Below are 20,213 nucleotides of genomic sequence, written 5' to 3' on the forward strand. Positions count from 1 at the left end.
TGGAACGGACGCTGAATGGATGGTCTTGGGATATTTATGGGCCAATGGCTGGTATATTTTTCATGATGTAAAACCCGCAATTAAATTACATGAAATCCATTTGTAACAATTACTCCGAATGGCAATCTATGCTGATGACGCCGGAACGCTCGTCATATGGGACGAGCACAACAGGAGCAAGGAGCAAGGAGTGAGGAGGAAGCAGCAGCAGCGGCAGCAGCAGAAGTGGAGGGAATGCTTCACCTAAGCGTAATTCATATAAAAATGCGATGCGTCATGTGAGCAATTTGGTGTCGCTGTTCAGTGAAGAGAAGAGAGTGGAAGACAGAGAGAGAGTGAGAGGAAGGAGTGTGTTATGGTGCCACAACCAGTTCACCGGCTCGCTTTGAGCTGCAATTATTTATTCCTGCATGTTGTTGCCTCTCTTTTGCGAACGGAACGGAACGTAGCAACCAACTTGCCACACAGCCACAGCCACACTCAATGTTGCAACGAGCTGGCATTTGGCTGGCCTGGCGCTTAAGCATGTCCATGTCCGGCTGGGCGGTAAACGCTCTACAGTCGAAGCCATTGCTGTGTGTGTGTGCTCCTAAATGCAATGTGCACACGAGACACACATCCGCCGCCAGCTCCACACTCACACACACACACACATATACTCAGGGCAGGAGCAGGTAATGTCTGACGACATGCACACAACCAGCTCCAAAGCCAATGCACTGCACTCTCTTTTCTGTTTTAAGTGCAGTTGGGCTCGGTCGGGCCTTTGGCTTTGGCGCTCAGATTGCGGCTCTATTATTAGATGCCATTATGTTTTATAGTCTATAATTGATCCTCTGAGCTTAGCATGCATACCATATATGCATTTCTTTATCTTACAAATTGTATGAGATTAAATGAAAAGTAATGTGGACACATTGTAGATTCACGTAAACGATTCGCCACATATGCGCAAAAAAAAAAAGTTTCAAATAAGCGTAATCTCAGTTTATTTACTATATTCATAATACTTATACTTATACATGATTATTTTGGGAGAAGTTTCTTAAGCAAGTGTATTCCATTAACATTCAATGCTTTAATATTTGTTCAAATTTTTAATAATCTTTATGGGAAATAATTTTGAGCTCATGCTTAACTTCGTGACATCATCTGAGCTAATCTCGGAATTTCAATATTCATGAATTTGTATTAGACAATAATAATTTTAATAAAACAACATAATTTAAAGGCAAACAAACTTTATCTGTTGCTAAGCAATTCGTAAATATGTTTGAGGTTGCTCTAGGTTACCAATAAATAATAGTTACAAGGAATAAACAAACAGTTGAAAATAAACCGAATTGTTTTCAGTAAATAAGTAAACTTTGTACCAAGATGTATTCCCTGCAGCATCCGCAAATTGATGAGAGTTTTCTGCAGTTGAACTCCAAAGTCGAAGAAGTCACAACATTATTGCGCAGCATGATTAAACCAAGCGAGTAAATAAACACACAACTTGAGCGAAAAGTGTGCGTTAAATGATTATTTATTATTTCAGAGAAGAAGTCGAAGCAGCAACATTTAAAAAGGAGACAACAGCTGACGGTGTTACAGATGATAATTTTATGGTTACAAAGCGACCAAGCGACACTTCTATCAACAACGATCGCTTCACCTTCATGCGTCAAGTGGAAGTGGATCAAGATGAACGATCCAAGGCGCGTCTGGAACGGGAACGTGTGGCACAGAATTTTCGCAAGTGTGTGTGTACAATATTTCAAATTTATTTAAAGTGTAATCATTACAATTTTAGACTGGGTAACGCTAATTATCGACAGGAAAAGTTCGAGAATGCCATTGCGATGTACAGTCAGGCTATTGAAAATATCAAAGATAGTCCAGTTTTATATATAAATCGTGCCCTCTGCTTTATCAAGTAAATACTTATTCTATTTGGCAAGCTACATATTGTATAATATTTAATTTGTTATCAATTTTTTGCAAACAGATTGGGAAATTTTAAGCGTGCCATAATTGACTGTGATTTTGTTTTAAATAAACTAGACGAGAAGAATTTGCGATCGTGGCTTTATCGCGCCATGGCTTACAAGAGTCTCAACGATGAGGCCAATTACGAGAACTGCATTAAGTATGTGCGGAAATATCACTCGAAGCAAATGGAATTCATCGATACGTTTATTGAAAAAATGAAGGCCACTCTTTGATTTGTTGTACTGAAAAAATTCGAAATAAACACAATTCAATTCATTAACGAATGTTAGTTTTCTTACATTTTCAGAGATTGATTTTTGTTGAACATCGTAATGCACAGAAATATTTAAACTGCAAGTCAAATTGAGATGTAAATGGAACTGTTCACAACATTCTGTAAATAAACAATATCATTGCCTTTTTTAATTAATTTTGAATTTTATTAGACAAGCAACGCTTTTAGTTTTCATTCTCACCGCAAAAGTGCATGACCGCTTATATGTTATTTCAACGCATTTGTTTTGATTATTTCGGATATATCCAGGACGAATAAACCTGGCAAAAAGCAAGAAAATACACAAATTAATATGAATAACAAAACTATTCAAATAACACTTCCACTGTAATTCAACGCATTCGTTTTGACTATTTAGGGTACATCTAGGACGAAAACGCGCGGCACAAAAGCAAGAAAATACACAAATTAATATGAATAACAACACAGCGACGCGACGATTCATCTTGATTGATCGTACCAAGTGACTGAATGAAAGCGTATGTCGATCGCAGCTTTTAAAGATTTACTCATTATCGCATTGAATTTTGCATGTGCCGAAAAAAATGTTAGGTCCACTGATCTAGTCTTAATCAGTTCGTATGACTCATTGAAATAGAATCTGAAGACCAAGTGCGTAGAAAAAAAGACAAAATGTTTTTTTTATTATAACTTTGTGTCGGCAGAGGAGGCATCGATGGCATCTCCAAACCTATAAAGTATATACATATATTCTTGATCTTCGTCAATAGCCGAGACGATCTAGTCATGACCGTCTGTCCGTCTGTCTGTCTGTCTATCTGTCTGTCCATCTGTCCATCCATCTGTCCATATGAATCACTGGATCTCAGAGACTATAAGAGATAGAGTTATAATTTTTTTTCGACAGCATTTGTTATGTTTGCATGCAGATCAAGTTTGTTTCAAATTTCAATCCGTCCCCGCAAATCAACCAAAATCGAATAACAAGCGTAACTTCAAAGCTGGATTCATGATAATATATACAATAATAACAATAGTAATTGTGATTCCTGAAAATTTGGCCGCGATCAGATAAAAAATGTCCAACTTATTAGGTGTCTTAGTTGCTTTGGCTGACAATCTGGAATATTGTGCCGGTTTGTTTTGAATGTGGTGCTATATCTATATCCCAAATATACAATATAATATATTTTTAGTATTTTTGTCTTTTTGGTATATTTTGAGAAAAATAATGCAACATTTTGCTTTTATCAGTTTCTCACAGTTTATTTATTTAATCTTAGTACAAGAAGTATTCTCTCCAGTTCCTCATTTCTACTGTATTTACAGCCTTTACAATCAACAAATCCATTGATAATGTTAAGTCCGCTGACCGACATTGAATCAAATAATTTAATATTAATAGTGAGTCATTAAAAGTTTATAGAAAGTTTTAAGAGTAAATAGATACTGAAACCCAAGTGCGTAGAAAAAAAGACAAACTCAAGAGTGTTGTTTACATATGACAGCAGGAATTTCATGTTGATGTCGAGACTGTCAGAGGCTGAAGGCAGTACTATCAGCAGTACTCGCATATGAGTATAACTCTTTCGATTCTAATGCCATTCAATCGAAGCACTCCGCATCCCCCTTGACCCGGGGTGTGTGCCAACCCCGTTGAAGGCAAACAATTCGATGGCGGTAATCAATCTTCCTCCACTCTGTGCGAGCTGACAGCTCCGTGGTGTAGAGTCAAATTGCGATCTTTGTTTGTCCCGGTCCCGGTCTCAGTGTCGGTGTCGGTGTCGGTGCTGCTGGCTTCCAACACCCACTCAGCTGTAGCAGAGAATGGAAATGGGGTTGCCTGTTCCTGTTCCATTTATGCGTGTCAAAGGTTGCGTCGAAGGGCGACAGATTGAAGCGAGGCAGCAGAGATGGTGTCACAGACAGAGGCAGAGGCAGCGGCAGGCGACACAAATGTTGTACTTGTCACGGTTGTTGCGGTAGTTGCATCTTTTGCTTTGACTTTTGCAACAATGTGTGTGTGTGTGTGTGTGGCAAGCAAGCACATATTTTGGGGTCCCAATCACACATGACTGAAATTCTCGTTAAATATGTTCTCCAAATGAGTCAAATAATTTCTTTTTTTCTTAATTTATTTCTCCAGTCATTAATCCTTTTAGATAAAACATAATTAACACACATTACTATTTGGTATTAATGATTTAGCAATAATCTTACTTACATTAATCACAATAATTGAATGTTTTGTTTCAATTGTATTCGCGAATCATGCCCACACATCACATATCACTTTCTAAATAGCTGCAGTTAAAATCGCATTAATTGATAGATGACATTAAATAAGTAATTCATTTATTGAAACAAATATTTCGAAAAAAGTGATCTATGTTGATATTTCATTTTCTTGTTTCACAATCAAAAACACATATTGAATTAAATAGAATATACACAGAATGAATATTTTAAGAAAATATATACGGAATACTAACTATTTGAGTAGTTTATACATGTCTGAATTTCCAAATTTATCTCATTCCTTACACAACAAACATCCTTGGCTTACTCAATACATCTTCACGCAATTCGCTTCTAACTTTTCTAATCAATATGTGTGGCGGCATAGGGAAAGTTTGTCGATAATGAAATGCAATGCATTAATGTTATTGGAATAATAAAACTAATATGTAATACAGCAGCTGCTGATGAAATATTGTCCACAAAACAATCTGCGTCAAACACAAAACACACTCAGTGTATCAACTTGTAAATGTCCTTGTCCGTGCACCCGTGTCTGTGTGCGAGTATTCTGTGTTCCTTGTTAGATGAGAAAAATTTCAATATGTCGAAATGACTTTATGATGTGATGACACCAATTTATCCAAGTTATTTGAAAGCAGTCGACAGAGAAGAGGCAAAAAACTGACAAGAATGGAAATCAACGATAGCAATTTCTTAGATAATTAAAAAGCCTTTTCTTCAAGTATTTTCTTTTGTACTTTATTTTTATATGAATTTTTAACTAAATCTAAATACATATATATATTTAATATATTTAAAAAAAAAAACTTAAATTAAATGAACAATTATCTTATGCGTCTAATAAATGTTGTAGGAAATCAAAGTCTACATCGTGAGTTTCAAATGAATCGTAAGAAGGGGGAAGTGGATGAGGAAGTGGATGTTGATGTAGATTGAGAAGTGGTCAAGGAGTTACTCGAGTCCCAGCCAAAATGTTCATCCAATAGTGTATCGGGATTGACTGTTAAATTATCGATATAATCATATGGCTGTTCATTCATTATTGCACTCCATGGATCTGTGTCCATATAATTGGGCTGCCATGTAAAGTCTGGAAGTGGATTTGACAGATGACTTTCAACAGTTTCTGGATATTCGCAGAACTGTTGCTGTTGTTGTTGCTGCTGCTGCTGCTGAGGTTGTTGTTCCAATAGTGTTGCATCAAAGTACTGTTGTGGCAAATCGTAATTTGTCGGCACTTGTTCCGTGTTTACGTATTGCAAAAGTCGCTCCACAATTAACTCGTGATCAGTGAGAGATTCCTCCACTTGCAGTTCAGGGGGTGTTGGAGTACTTTTGGCACGCACTATCAAGCCTTTGGGTTGGAGTTGTCGATGCGCATGTTTCTTGGACTTCATGCGACGATTCTGGAACCAAACCTTCACTTGCCTCTCCGTCAGCTCGAGTCGCTGAGCAATCTCGATTCTTCGGGTTCTGGCCAAATATTTATTCTCATTGAACTCTCGCTCCAATTCCAGCAGTTGATGACTTGAAAACGCAGTGCGAGGACGCTTACACTTGGCGCCACCAAGCTGATTGTTGTTCGACTGTTGCGTGTCGCTTGAAGTTAATAGCTCTTCTAGACTATAGCCACTGTCTCCATTGCTGACCACGACGTAGGAGAAATTGATGTTCTCGTAATTGCTGCACATTTTGTTGAGTAATATTTTGGCTTCTGCACCGTGACACATTTGTTTTTTAACTAGATGCAAGTGCGTGCTGTCAGTTTACTTTTATACCTCACAGGTAAACATATCCGCGAATCCGCCAAACTCTTTGTTACCTGTGGCGACAGGTCAAGCGACAGCCGACTGGCCAAGGATGCGACATCGACGACGTGTCGTCGCCTCTATTGGCCCGTGTCCAGGCGATGGCTGCTTCTGTCTCCGTCTCCGTCTAAGTCTTAGCTACTGTCGTTGTTTCTGATTCTGGCTCCGAAGACTGTGCGACACATTTTAAATGTGTGGCGTGAGTCTTGATTGCCAAATGAGTGCCGGCTTGTATGGCGAGTATGGCTAATTATTATGCATGCTCAATTTAATTGACTTTAGTCGGACTTTACAAATATGGGAAGTGCTCAAAAGAAGAAATATAATCCTCGTTCTCATAAAGATTTTATGTAAATTTAATTAGCAATTATGTATTTAACTGTATCTATTATAACTGTACCTCCTAATAGTATACCGTCAACTTCTTCCTCTATTTCCAAAGCATACCAAATAATGGCCAAGCTAACCCTCGCATCCTTTTACCTTTCGTAAAGCAGGTGTCAAATATTTTAAATATTATTCAGGTAAATAATGGTCACAATCGCATCACAGAAAAATGAACGAGAAATTTACTGGTTTTTCCGCGGGTTTTCCAAAATCTCCGTGAATACTTTACCTTGAGCTACCTGCTTAGCTCGCTTCTGGCTCTACGAAATCCGCATCTCGGCCATAAAGCGTTGCTTCGGTTAAACTTGATCTCCTGCAATAAAAATGAAGCTGATACCACGCTCTGGTGACGCCATGTTTGTTGCAAAAGGTAAGGGGACAAGGGGCTAAAGGAAAATATATTTCTAGCAGGCTTATGTAAACTGGTACTAAATCGGGGATTCAAAATTCAAGTATGTACGAACTGATCTGCTGATCACGTAAATGTGTATCACAATGCTGAAAGTGGTGACGAAATCATCAATAATACATATGAAATAATAATTTATGCTTTTTAAAAAGTATAATATTTAAATAAATATTGTTTAGTATTTATTGTTCCGATCAGTAAAGACGTTTAAACAATTAACATATATATAAGTCTTAGTCTTAAATTATTATTGTGATTATTATATAGTTGTTCTAAGAAACACAGCCCTTTTTTATAATAGCAATAAGTATAATTAGAGATTTTACATCTACATTCGTCATATTTTATAATTTTAATATCAAATGATAATCATAATGTTTAAAAAACAAATATTTCTTTGTGTCGTTACATAAAAATGTTTCTTTAACACCCATACATGCATACATATGTACGTATATAAAACATAGTTGTTCATACAAATATCATTGCCCCGAATTGTAAAACAATAGCGATTAACAGCATTATGAAATGGGAAATATAAATGTTATGTATACATTAATGGACCTATACTATATATAAATATTCAAGTTGAAATATAAGGTAATTTAATTATTATTAATTTAATTTTATTAATATAATACATATTAAGTTTCTAATACCGATAAGAAAACTAAATTTTTGATTCAAAACAAATAAAATAAAACAAAATGAATAAAATAGGCAATATTGGTTCCCATAATTTTATTGTCAAGCATTATATTGATGACTGCTCAAGTGTAAGCTTTTTTGGCGTCGCCTGATTAAGGTATGCAGAGGCGCTGCCAGTTGGTTCATCAACTTTTAGCAGTCACTGTAGAACAGCATACATAAATGAAACAGAAGCGCATAGAAACGAAGCGATTGCCAATAAAAACAGAATGTAAAAAACTGTGGCAGCAAAAAGGGCAAAAACAATGCCACCAAGATTGACAACATGATGGTTAGACAAGAAGAGGCGCTCAAAACAAAAAGAAAGACGCGCAGCGCGCAAAACGAAATGTCAAAAATACGCAACACCACAGACGTGGAGAGACAACAAAAACGAAATGAAACTCGTCGCTGTTGTCGCTGTCACTGTCGCTGTGCTGCTGCTGCTCCAATGCGACAGCGGCGACGACGACGGAATGTGTAAATAACAAAAAAGCAAATAAATTCCGTCACAAGCAACACGTTTACAGTTCAGTCAAACCAAAAGCGAAAAGAGTAAAACAGCGCGACAGAGCAACAAAGCCACAGAGCGACAAAAGAAACAGACAAATGCTGCTTCGACCAATCAGCGTTGCGGAGACTCTACACACTCTACATGTGTGCGTGCGTGCATGTGTTTGTGTGCCCTCGTCTTGAGTGTATGTGTAGAGCTGTGTGCGACTGGCAGAACTCCACCCCCGGCAACCGGCGAACTGACTAGCGCGCACGCTCGAACATGCTCTCTGCTGAACTTTGAACACGCCGTGCAGATCCAACAAGATAACAAAACACAGCTGACAAAGTACAACTAGAAACAAATGTAAAAACATTACTTTAAATATGAAATGTATTTCCTATTCGAAAATTAAGTAGAGCTGAAAGTGTAATGTAAGATAAGGAAAATATTTTCGTTACATGATTTATTTTATTGATTTCTAAAGCGATGTTGATATACTATTTATTTTAAATATTTTTTCATATTAATTAAATTAATCTACATGTAAAGAATAACATTGGCGATCACCACCAACATTTTAAATCGCATGCGATAGTTTGGCTCACGAGCACGAAGCTTGCGCTCATCTCTCGCATGACAATTCACCCCAACGCTCTGTCGCTGCTTGTCATTGTGCTTTGCTCTACTCGTACTTCTGCCCACACACATGCTCACACACATACACAGCAGGCAGCAGACAGTGTTGGACACGCCCCTTCGGCTTGGTGGTGGTTGTGGCGCTCATCTTGAAAACATTTGTAAGACTGCGCTGCGTTGGCCACTCCTTGCGACAAGTGCGGACAAGATTCAGTGCGTTCGGTGCTATTGGATGAAATGGTTGCATGAGATTCGTGAACGCACGAAGCATCGTCGTTTTGCCCCAACAAAACAAACGGAGGGAGAGTTTTGCGAGAGTCTGACACTGTGAATATTACTAAACGAATAAATGCAATGCAAAACAATTCATAATTTGCATTAATTATTTGACAAAAGTGCAATAAATAAATCGTGTACAATATTTAGTTGAATTATTAACAAAATAGCAACGGCAAAGGCCACCATTGAGGCAACGAAAACGACAACGACAACGACAACGACATCGACAACAACAATGCAAACCGGTTCTGCGCACCGAAACGCGACGCGAAGTTGAACCTACGCCGCAGGCTAGAGAGAGACAGCTACAGTCACAACACTGTGGCGCGAATGTGTAGAAAAGTGTAACTTGTAACTACAAATTGCAGTGCAACTGTCTGTGTCAGTGTCCGTGACTTGTGTGCGAGTGTGTGTGTTTGTGTGTGTAACAATTGCAAGATCAGCTTCGGCTTCTTGTGACTCTTAGCCAGGCACAGACCAGACCAAACCAAACGAGACCCTTCCTTCTGCTCAACTCAATAACCAAACTCGTGCACAACTTGTCGTTTCGCATACGCACCGTTGTCCACCCGTGTATCGTGTCGCGTTTTCTGTTTTCTGTTTTGACACTCGCGTCGCCATGGGTGCCAAGGTGTATACAACTACTATAACCGCCAGCTGCTCTACATGATAATGGAACTCAAACTCGAACTCGCAGCTAAACCCAAAGCTCAAGCTCGAACTGGAACTAAAACAGTCCCGCTCGAGTGAACAACGGTCGCCATCAACAGCAACAGCAACAGCAACATCGCTATCGCCATTGCCATTCTCGCTTCGCGTCGCGTTTGCCCGTGTCGATGACAAGTTTGTGCCTGCTTTGCGCCCTTATCTGACCCTGTTGGCAAAAACATCTCAAAGATATAACAACAAAATAATACTGTATAGCAGTAATACAACTTAGTAGTCAATGTGCCGCAATTGCGACACGCTTAATAAATGTGTGACCAAGTGCTGAAAACTGTGTAGAATGTAAAATAAAAACTGTTTTAAGCAAACGCTTCATAGCGATCTATTGAAATGGTAAGTCAAAAGTATTAATAATCTATATGATTTGCATATTTAGTTTGAATTGCCGAGAGATTATTATTAACAACACATTTAGTTAAAAAAATATATGGATTTTGTGACTTAGGCACAAAACTTATTGAGTGTTTAGTTATTTTATAATATTTGGTGAATAGAGTAACGTAAAATAATTCTATACAATTATAACACATTTTTATATACAATTTTTTCATAAACCCGTCGGAAATTTTGTACCTTCTGTAAGATAATTCTTAAAATAATATATTTAATCTAATATTGGTGTACATTTTGTATTTATTTTCTCATATTTTATTCATTTCATATTTGTGCAAGAAAAGTGTTAAAAAGATGCAATGAAAGCAAATTTTATTTATTTTGTGCAAAAAAAGTGCTGAACGATACAAAGCTCTGAAAGCAATGTTAAATGTAATAGAAAAAGTTAACACTCATTTAAACTGTGTTTGACCCGACAGACTTTGGTTTAGAAATTAATTGTATAATATTATTTTGTTAATTGTTAAACTAATTTTATTTAGCAAACATATACATTAACATATATGTAAGTATTGTTTAAAAGGATTTGAAATTACAAAACGCAATTCTCTTCAGTTTGTTTTCAATTACTATGCATTTAATATAAGTATTATTCATCCATTCATATACACATTTAATACAAATTGAAACTGAAAATTCTAAATGATTCTTTCTGGTAGATATCATATTTATATTTTAATCTTTATTTTCATGAATAAATTCTATATTGAAGTGCTTTACTTTGATCTATTTCAGGTGCATAATTGAATATTAAAATAACATAGAACTGTGAAAATCAAATAGACAAAAAGATTATAAAATAAATATAGTGTTAACAATGCAAGAAGTGTGCAGCACATTAGACAGCACCCAAATGGGAGCCCAGATTAAATCGGAGTCACCACTGAATCCGCTGCAGGTGCAAACGGGCCAAACAGCGGTGGCATCTGTGGTTGCCGGACCGGGGCAACAGCCGCAGGGACCGCCGCCGGCTGTGATGCTTGTCAACAAAATGGCACCGAACTGTGATAAACGAGCGGCGGACACCGCCTACTGGATGGCCTCCGAGGGGGGTTTCATAAACTCGCAGCCCTCGATGGCCGAGTTTCTCAATCACTTGAGTCCTGAGAGCCCGAAAATTGGCACACCTGTTGGCGGTGTCGTTGGCGGTGTTGGTGGCGGTGGAGTCGGAGGTGTCGGTGTCGGTGGCGGATATCCGGTTGGTGTTGGTGTGCCACAGACGCCGGATGGGATGGACTCGGTGCCCGAGTACCCATGGATGAAGGAGAAGAAGACATCGCGCAAGAGCAGCAACAACAACAATCAGGGTAAGTGCACAACCAAAACTTATTGCCACATTGATAACATAGTTGAGTACTTGCAACAACGGCAAAGATGAAAAGCAACAACTGGCAAATGCAAAACTCTCATTAATCAAGAAATCAGTGCAATTCAAACTGGCAACAAGCGGCGCCCAAGTTGGCTAATAATACGAATCACATTTCCAGTTACCAGGTTTCCAATAAGCCTCAGAGAACATTCAGCTGTGGCCAATCTCATTTCATTTCCCAGTGCAAGACTCGATCACACGCAACGCGTTTCTTCTGTCTCTGTTTCTGCTTTTCTACTTCTCTGCTTTGCTGGCTTCGGCTCCTTTGATGGACTGGACTGCGCAACCTGGCCAAAGCCCAGACCCAGGCCCAAAACAAAAAACCGATCGACGGTGCGGCAAAGATCTGTTATTTGCGATCATTTGTAACAATTTTCGAGAGTGGTCGACGTCGATTCGTCAGTTGCGTTCGTCTGACTGATGAATTCAACTTAACTCTCAAGAGTTCTTCGAGAGTTTTGTTTCTCTTACTTTTTCATATTCTTCGTTTTTTTTACCCCAATGTGTCGATTTCATTTGTGCAGCGCAAAAGCCAGCCTGGACTCGAGCTCGAGCTCGGACTCGGAGTCGGGTTTTGTGGCAACAACATTTTAAAATAAATGAGGTATCAAGGTTGTCTGGCTATACGTTTTCCTGTCCAGGTACGAGGTACAAGCGGTCCATTGCAGTCTGTCCAGGGCCACGCATATGTTGCCGTTGTCTACTCCTCCCTTCCTCCTTCTCCCTCTCTCTATCTCTCACTGTATGTAGCTCTCTCGGTCCTCTAAGCGATTGCAACCTGTTATTTAGGTTCATTTGTCAAAATATTTTTCCTGTCCCCTGCTTCGATAAAAAGGGGCATGAAAACAGCCCAAAGCTGAGAACGGGAATGGAAATGGGAATGAGAATGGGTGCACAACCGGCTGCATGTTGCAAGTTGCAGTTGCAGTTGCAGTTGCTGCTGCTGTTGCTGCAATATCCCCAGGAAATTTACACCATATTCGCTGGTTTATGTACTGCATTTTAAGCAGCATTTTATCAACATTTGCCATTCCATTTCCATTCACTTGCACAAAATTTCAATTAATCACAACTGGACACAAGTGGAGCATTCCCCAAAATGGTGAGCAACAGTCATGCGGCTCTCTTTGGCCTCTAGCAATTGCTGCAACGGACAACGGTTCATCGCATTAAATTTGACAAGCAAATAATTTTGACATATTTCGGAATATATTTTTAAAACACATATATTAAATTATTGAATTGTTTGTACTACTACAAAGCTCAGCTATATTATTAAAAATTAAAACAAATAATAGAAGAATTATAAAGCTGTGGAAACAAAATCTTTTCTTACAATATTTTCTGTAGCAAATTAGTTTTTAAAGTGAAAAGTTTTTTTGGTAGTATTGAGCTCTAAGGACTTAAAAATGTTAAATTCTGGTTTATATTTTTGAGCTCTCTTAAAAGATGATTAATATTGAATTCCATTTAATGTTGGTATAATATATTTTAAAGAGTTTTGTATTTCACATTAATTTTTTTTATTTTTAAATTTGAATATGCATCTGTGAAAACTAAAGTTTCCTCAAAGTTCATTTGCCAAAGCACATTCTTAATTGGAAAAGAACCTTCATTTATACGTTCCTAAATATGTTATGATAATTTCTAAACACTTTTGAACTGCTTAAAGCTATTATAATAAGTTTCCTGGAATATCTCTTCCGTAATTCCCACTCATTTATCTCTGCATTCTACCACTTGACCACTGGACTTAAACTAAATACAATGCCAATTAATTGCGACCACACCATCATCATGTTGACAAATGGCAGCCACTAATCCAACAAATGTTCCAAGTGTAACCTGAAATCCAAACACGTGGCCTTTGTCGCATTTTGCCGGGAAGCAAACAAATACTCGATTGGGAAATTCCCCCCTGCGAGATGTTGCAACTTCTTCTGTGGACAGTTTGGGGGCGTGCTTCAGATTTCTCTCTCTTTCTCTGTATTTTCCCAAGTACGTTGTCCGTTGTCCATATCCAAGTGAAAGTGAGCCAATAAATAGCGTGAAGCATTCCGTACAGAATCTGTTGAAGGGTCAATACATCTTTTCTCTGGCTCTCACACACACACACACACACACACACATTCGACTGGGACTGTGGGACTTCATGCTGTGCGATATGGATTACAAATGATGTTGTAAATGTCTGGCAACTGGAACCGGAGACGAACGTTGATATGGTACTCAACTGCTCGTCGTGTTGTTGTTGTTCTGGCTGCTGCTGCTTGTGTGTTGGTTTAACAGTTTAATTTGTTAATGTTGTCAAATTAATTCCCTGTCAGGTTGTAACCAAATTGAAGTGTTGTCAGCATCCAACAGAGTCAAAGATCGTTTAGTACAAATTTTGTTTGTTAAAGATTGTTATCGCAACGCTTAAAATGTAGAGCTGATAATTTAATAAGATGTCCAAATGTTTATAATTAAGAACAACAGTATTTTATACAAATTTTCAAATTCATAAACCAAAATTTTTATAGAGAAAATGCAGCTTTAACCATATGAATTTATGCAATAAAATCTTCCACATTCCGGTAAACATTTAAAGCAATAATTGTAGCCCAATTCAAAACCCACGAAATTCCTTTAACATTTAATCGAGGTCCTTGGCTTGTTGCGCTCACCGCAAATTGTTTGTTTCACATCCTGAATTTTAATGCGTTCGCAATTCGAGTATGAGATGAGTGTGGAATGTGTGTGTTTTTGGGTTGCTTTGTATCTCGTTGGGTTCGCTGTTAGAAAGAAGAACGAGTCTACTCATGTGCACATTGAAATACAAATTGTTTTGTCAATTTGCGGCTGCTTTTCGCGCGCGCTCATTCACTCACATAATTGAAACAATAAAATTTCAACTTGAATAAAGTGTTAATTAGGCGTAAAGCTTCCACATTCTGTAATGAACTCCCAAGACAAAGTTATATTACGAACCGTTTATGGCCCAGCAAGATGTGCAAAGATTTTGCCAAAGTATCTGCGGAAGATATGGTAAAAGTATCTCAGCCTGTTATGCAAAGTACTCGCTTCGGCTTTTAATCCCTGTGCGGCCATCAGTTAGCGAAACCAATAAAAAAAAAAAGAAGCAGAACGCGTCTATTGAAATGCAATCGAAATTCGTATCCACTGCTGCGCCATCTGTATAATCCACCCACCGACCATATGTTGCGCCAGTTCATCCAGTATCCCTGTCCTCTTCCGTACTCCTCACCCCTTGTCCTTGTCTGTTGCTGTTGCTGATTGTGGTTCGGGGGCGTCGCTGGATAAAAAATGCGTAGCGCACGACTCAAAACTTACCCCCTGCGGATTATGATTATAACAAACCATTTATCATAATATTTATGTTGATGTGTTGTACTTTTTCTCAATGAAGGTCCCAGTTTCTTCCCCCCTCAGTCGCAGTCTGTGTCTCGATTTCAGTTTCGGTTTCTTGGTGTCTCGGTGTCGGCTTTCGTATCCGTGCTTGTGCCTTTTATTAATTTTATTTATGATGAGTCATTTGCACATTTATAATTTTAACCTTTACAGTTGAATTCATTCAAAACAAACCTCGGCCAAGTGCGAAATATATTCAATGGAGTCGTTTGCCACAGATCATCCATGGATAATAATAATACTCGTGCCATCAAGACATGTAAATACATATGTATTCTCTACTGATAAGGCTGAAATTCAAACAGATTTGTGGCTTGTATTACGGATATTGTTGAATAAGGGGGTGAAATGTGAGAAGAATGAACATTTTTTATGACTTTATCAACAAGGAAGTGATTTGATTTGCCACACAATTGATGATCTGTGGATATGAGAAGTTCATGGGAACTATTCTAAATAGGAATATATAGTTATAAAGTTGCCATGGCAAATTTAGATTTATTTTATTTATTATACTATTCAAATAACATAGCATAATAACACAAAAACAATACAAAATCAGCCAGCTATCAAGTATACGACCCGTAAAGCGACATTTTAAACCCACTTAAATTAAACGCAAAGCTAAACTTGAGAATGGACAAAGACATTAAATTAATTGACGGCCATCAAATAATTTTGGAGCACAAATTATGCGTCAAACCGCAAAAGGTGCTCAAAGCACATTTCCATTACATTAAAGTCCAGGCTCAGGCTCTCAGATCGGACTTGGGAATACCCTGGCAGCGATTTGGAGGGAGAACGGTTGGGTTAGGCTGACTGGCTGACTGGCTGGCTAGTGAAAAGGTCGCGCAATTAATTGTTACGACTTTATTATGGAGATAAGTGCACCGAGATACGAAGGCGTCTTGAGGCGTCTTGAAGGCAAACAAAGGGTTCTAATTGGCAGGCCGCAGGATATGGCCAAGCAGACGTTAACGCCCAAGGCCTTTCCTTATCCCCATTTTGTGCCGCCCTCCTCCCCGCAACGTGACTGTGAAAAAAATCTGTTACGATTAGTTAAGCTTGGGGAAAAGTGCGACAGCGGCTGCCAAAAGAAAAAAACTCGTATTATTTTTTATTTATTTTTGCTCTCCCTTTAACTGTCCTTCTCCCTCTCCATTCCATTGTGGTTAGCCTTTATCTGCAAACTGATTTGTCATTATTTTAAAGCGCATTTTTCTCTCTGAAAATTATGAAAAATTAATGCATGCTTGAGCTTTCTTAGCCATGGCCAAAAACATTTCGGGCAACTGACGCAATTTTTCTAATAAAAATTAAGTTGTGAGAAATTGCGCGGCAAATGTTAAGGCTCAATTGATAATAATGTTTTAAATTGACAAAGCACAGTGGCATCAAACAAATATTTGGCACATTTTAATATGTTAATTTTTTTTATTTTATTTTTAATAAGATTTTCCTAAAGTTAACTTAATAAAGTCTTGAAATTTGAGTAATTTATTTAAATGTAATAATAGAATAATTTCACTGGTATTAAGCATCTCCTAAATGAAACCTCTTAATACACACAGCATTCTAATTTCATTACCCGTACATTTATTTTTCCCACTGTGCTTCATTTAGCTCCCCAAGTGAATTAGGGAAAGAAACTTTGACTATAGAATTAAACTCACGGCCAGTATCGATTTAATTTTATTTCCACTCATTTAGCTAAAAGCCAAAAGAGAGGAGTAAACGGAATGAAAAAAAATAGGAAGCAAACGCAAAAAAAAAACAAGGCGAAATGAAAATATTTGTCCACGATTAAATTTTAAAAAAGCATTTTATGAAATGACTGCAGTGACGTTGGCCTCGCCTTGGAAAATTTGAATACATTACGAGGTGGAGGCGTCACTGGATTGAGATGGAGATGGTGGTGTTTGCGGTGGCGTTAGCGGTGGTGATGGCGGTGGCGATGGCAGTGGTTGAATCGTCGCCCTCTGCAAATAAACTTCAACTACATGGTTCCCCCTGACTCTCTCCAATATCATTCCCGTACCCACTCCTTGGCTTGCCATCAAGAAGCCCATTCCCTTCGCTAGCCAGGATGAGGACGACGGCATGACAATGACACAAAAGCCGCGCACTTAATCGCCGCGGATCACATTCCGTAAAAAGCGCGACGATAAAATTTTTTACGCTCTATTCTTGTGTACTTAGTCAAATGGAAGGGACACCCCACGATGTGGTTTTGACCCACGCTGTCCACATTTGAATATATACATGAATCTATGTGTATATATATCTCTGTCCACTTAAAGTAGAGCTCTCTCTCATGCTTGTCGTTGTTGTTGTCGCATCATCGTAAAGAAGAAAATCAAATCCGAAATTATTTTCAATTTGTACGCGATTTATTTTTATGTCTTTTTCTCAGCCGCAAACTTAAGCATTGTTCCTGTTCTCTCACTCTCACTCTCTCTCTATTTCTGTATTACACTCTCTGAGCCTTAGTTTAATTCAGTTTAAACGATTTGTAAACATTTGAATTGGATTTTCGGTCATAAAAATTGCTTGTTGGCAGCATTGTTGGGCGTTTATCAAAAGGACCCCAAGAGGAACGCCAAGTTCGAGCAAAGTTAATGGTATCTACACCTACACTAACACTTACAAGTACACCTATTTATTACCGCATATCAGAACGTTAATCGCATTACATACACTCGATTGCATGCGAATCCACTTCACTTGCAATTCCACCTCAAATTGTTTGTATATCTCTCCTCTATTTAGTTTACAGTTCTGTGTTCGCTCTAACTAACAACTGTAATAAGTTAATAAATTATCGGGTTTTACATAAAACGCCGCTTAGTTATCAATGAACCAGTGAACAACCATAATTATCAGAGGGGAATTACAACGCTGTTCTACAGTTTACAATATAAGCGGTTTACGCCTCAAGACAAATGACTGCAAAAAATTGTCATAAATTACGTGTATCACGTCTAGTTGTTGTTGTTGTTGTTGTTATTCTTGTTGTTTCAGACACCGATTTAAGTTTTACTGAATTCTCAAAGTAACGCTCCGTTGCCTCGCAATGCCTTAGTGGAGACACTCGAAACTAATTAGTTGAATACTCGCACTCCTATCTACTATCTGTCATAGCCAGCGAAATCACAGGTGTGAATTTTAAATGCTATCAGAACTTCACAAACATGCAATGTCTGAGCGAGGTTCACACATGTCAGATAACTGAAAATAAAAATATGGCTATATTTCCTACTCCACACAAAAAGAAGGAATGCTGTGTAGATTTCTAGGAAGAGTTTAAGACAAGTGATAAAAGTTAATTGTAGAAAAGTATTTAACATCATGAACAAATTTGCCAATAGAAAAATTAAATATAAAGGCAATTATATAGTTTAAGAAATTCCATGTTCAATTTATAATTTTGTTTAATTTATTATTTATAAATACTTTTAAAAAATAAATTTTTTAAGAAAATTGAAATACCAAAGAAATTTTCAGATTAGATAATTCAAAGTCACAATATTTGCCCCATTTTGCTCATTTTATAATTACTGAAAAGAATTTGTATATCTTAAATAGTGTATCTGTATATCTTAAATGCTTTTGTTTAGTTAGGGAACTTCTATTATAGTTTTACGATTTTTTTAAGTTGAATCGTAAGAGTACCAAATAAACTGAGTAAAAATTTCTATTTAGTCAAATCAAAATTTCACAATACTTGCAGCTCTTTTTGAATATGTTTTTCTTACTCTAAATTGAATTATCAATGAATATACATCGCATAAAATAATTTCAGATACATTTGTATCTTCTTCCCATGGCGTTTTGTAAAATGCAATAATTTATAATCGAATTCATTTTCATTTGCTGTTTAAAGTGTGATAAATGTAGCCAAGCGGCGTTTAAAAGAGCGTGAAAAGTCAACGAGGATAACGCAAGGATATGGGCTGAAACACATGCTCCTGCTTGCTGTCAGGACAAAGGTCGTGCTCTTGTGTGCCGTGTGCCCCGTGTGAGTGTGTGTGTGCATGTGTGTGTGTGTGTTTGTGTATGAATCTCAGATTTAAATAAAACTAATGTTTGTGTGAAATGGATTTTCTGTTTGTCATCGACTTTCGTTGTGTCTGTGCCTTGGAGGGTGAGTATTTGTATGTATTTGTGTGTGTGGGTTTCCCCTGATTTTATATTCAAGCTGCAAACCACAAAAAGGCTTCAAGGATTTTATATTCAAATGCAACGCACACTCACACTCACACACACAGATTTAAATTCACATACACAGAGCGCACGTGAATCGCAATCCGAAACTGAGATCCTTAAGGCTGCCGGCAACCCGTCGAGGACGCCTTCCGCCGAGTCATGCCATGCATCATATCGCCTGGCTGCGGAACTTCGTGCAACTCTCTTGTCTGCGAAGGGTTTGGGGAGGGGAGAGTCGTAAGACGAGGGGGACACGAAGCGTGTGGATGACACGTGATTCCGTTGGTCGTAAATTTTGCGGGGCACGAATTTTTAGTGCTTTGTAGTTTTAATTTGTGGCTTGTTGAAAATGTTAACAGAATTATTTATGCGATGAATGCGATGATAACAAAAAATTATGATAGCCGAAAAGTTTCTTTTTTGCGACTCTCTCAACGCGTCAACGGATATTGCCACAAGGTATCCACGTTCCACCTGAGATAAGAATAAGTGTTTAAAAATCAACATTGAAGCAGCACACACACACACACAAAATATATATTCCCCTGGAATTTTTGCAACCACCCAACAAACAACAAGAGTCAAAAGAGCAGGGCAACATTTTTTAATAGACCTTTTGCGGGGCGCAGTACGAAAAATGTCACTCAGCCATTTCATTCATCTCCTTGTCGATTGGGGTGTCATCTCTGCATATGTGTTAGTGTAAGTGTGTGTATTTGTGTGTGAGAGAGTGTCATGGCATCATCCATCATTTTGGACTTGACCTTTTTTCGACTAAGCTTCCGTTTAGCAGGAGAATCTTTAATTTTCTACATTTATCTGCGCCTGGAATGAGGTGCGTACAAAACACAAGCTGTGGCATACACACACACACACACACACACACATGCTGTCGAGATACTTCTTTCATGCAT

The 20,213-nt window shown here is 38.0% G+C and overlaps 3 protein-coding genes across 3 annotated transcripts in view; 2 read left to right on the top strand and 1 right to left on the bottom strand.

Moving 5' to 3' along the window:
- The first annotated feature begins 1,377 nt into the window (after nucleotides 1-1,377).
- LOC133836766 (tetratricopeptide repeat protein 12) lies at nucleotides 1,378-2,235 on the top strand. The gene is made up of 4 exons (XM_062267354.1): nucleotides 1,378-1,481; nucleotides 1,541-1,741; nucleotides 1,796-1,918; nucleotides 1,991-2,235. Exons 1-4 carry the CDS (start codon nucleotides 1,378-1,380, stop codon nucleotides 2,205-2,207), a joined length of 645 nt encoding a protein of 214 aa, XP_062123338.1. The 3' UTR covers nucleotides 2,208-2,235.
- Nucleotides 2,236-5,370: 3,135 nt separating this feature from the next.
- Nucleotides 5,371-6,183, bottom strand: LOC133836767 (protein zerknuellt 2). The gene has a single exon (XM_062267355.1). The coding sequence runs from the start codon at nucleotides 6,181-6,183 to the stop codon at nucleotides 5,371-5,373; it is 813 nt and encodes a 270-aa protein (XP_062123339.1).
- Nucleotides 6,184-9,353: 3,170 nt separating this feature from the next.
- The window catches only part of LOC133835948 (homeotic protein proboscipedia), a 38,097-nt gene continuing 27,237 nt past the window's right edge, over nucleotides 9,354-20,213 (top strand). Inside the window, exons 1-2 of the mRNA XM_062266147.1 lie at nucleotides 9,354-10,253; nucleotides 11,049-11,620. Of these exons, the coding sequence (XP_062122131.1) occupies nucleotides 11,131-11,620 (490 nt within the window). The 5' untranslated portion in view covers nucleotides 9,354-10,253; nucleotides 11,049-11,130. The remainder of the gene's footprint in view (nucleotides 10,254-11,048; nucleotides 11,621-20,213) is intronic.

This window comes from Drosophila sulfurigaster, chromosome 2R, assembly GCF_023558435.1.
Source record: "Drosophila sulfurigaster albostrigata strain 15112-1811.04 chromosome 2R, ASM2355843v2, whole genome shotgun sequence".
In the NCBI taxonomy this organism is placed as follows: Eukaryota; Metazoa; Arthropoda; class Insecta; order Diptera; family Drosophilidae; genus Drosophila; species Drosophila sulfurigaster.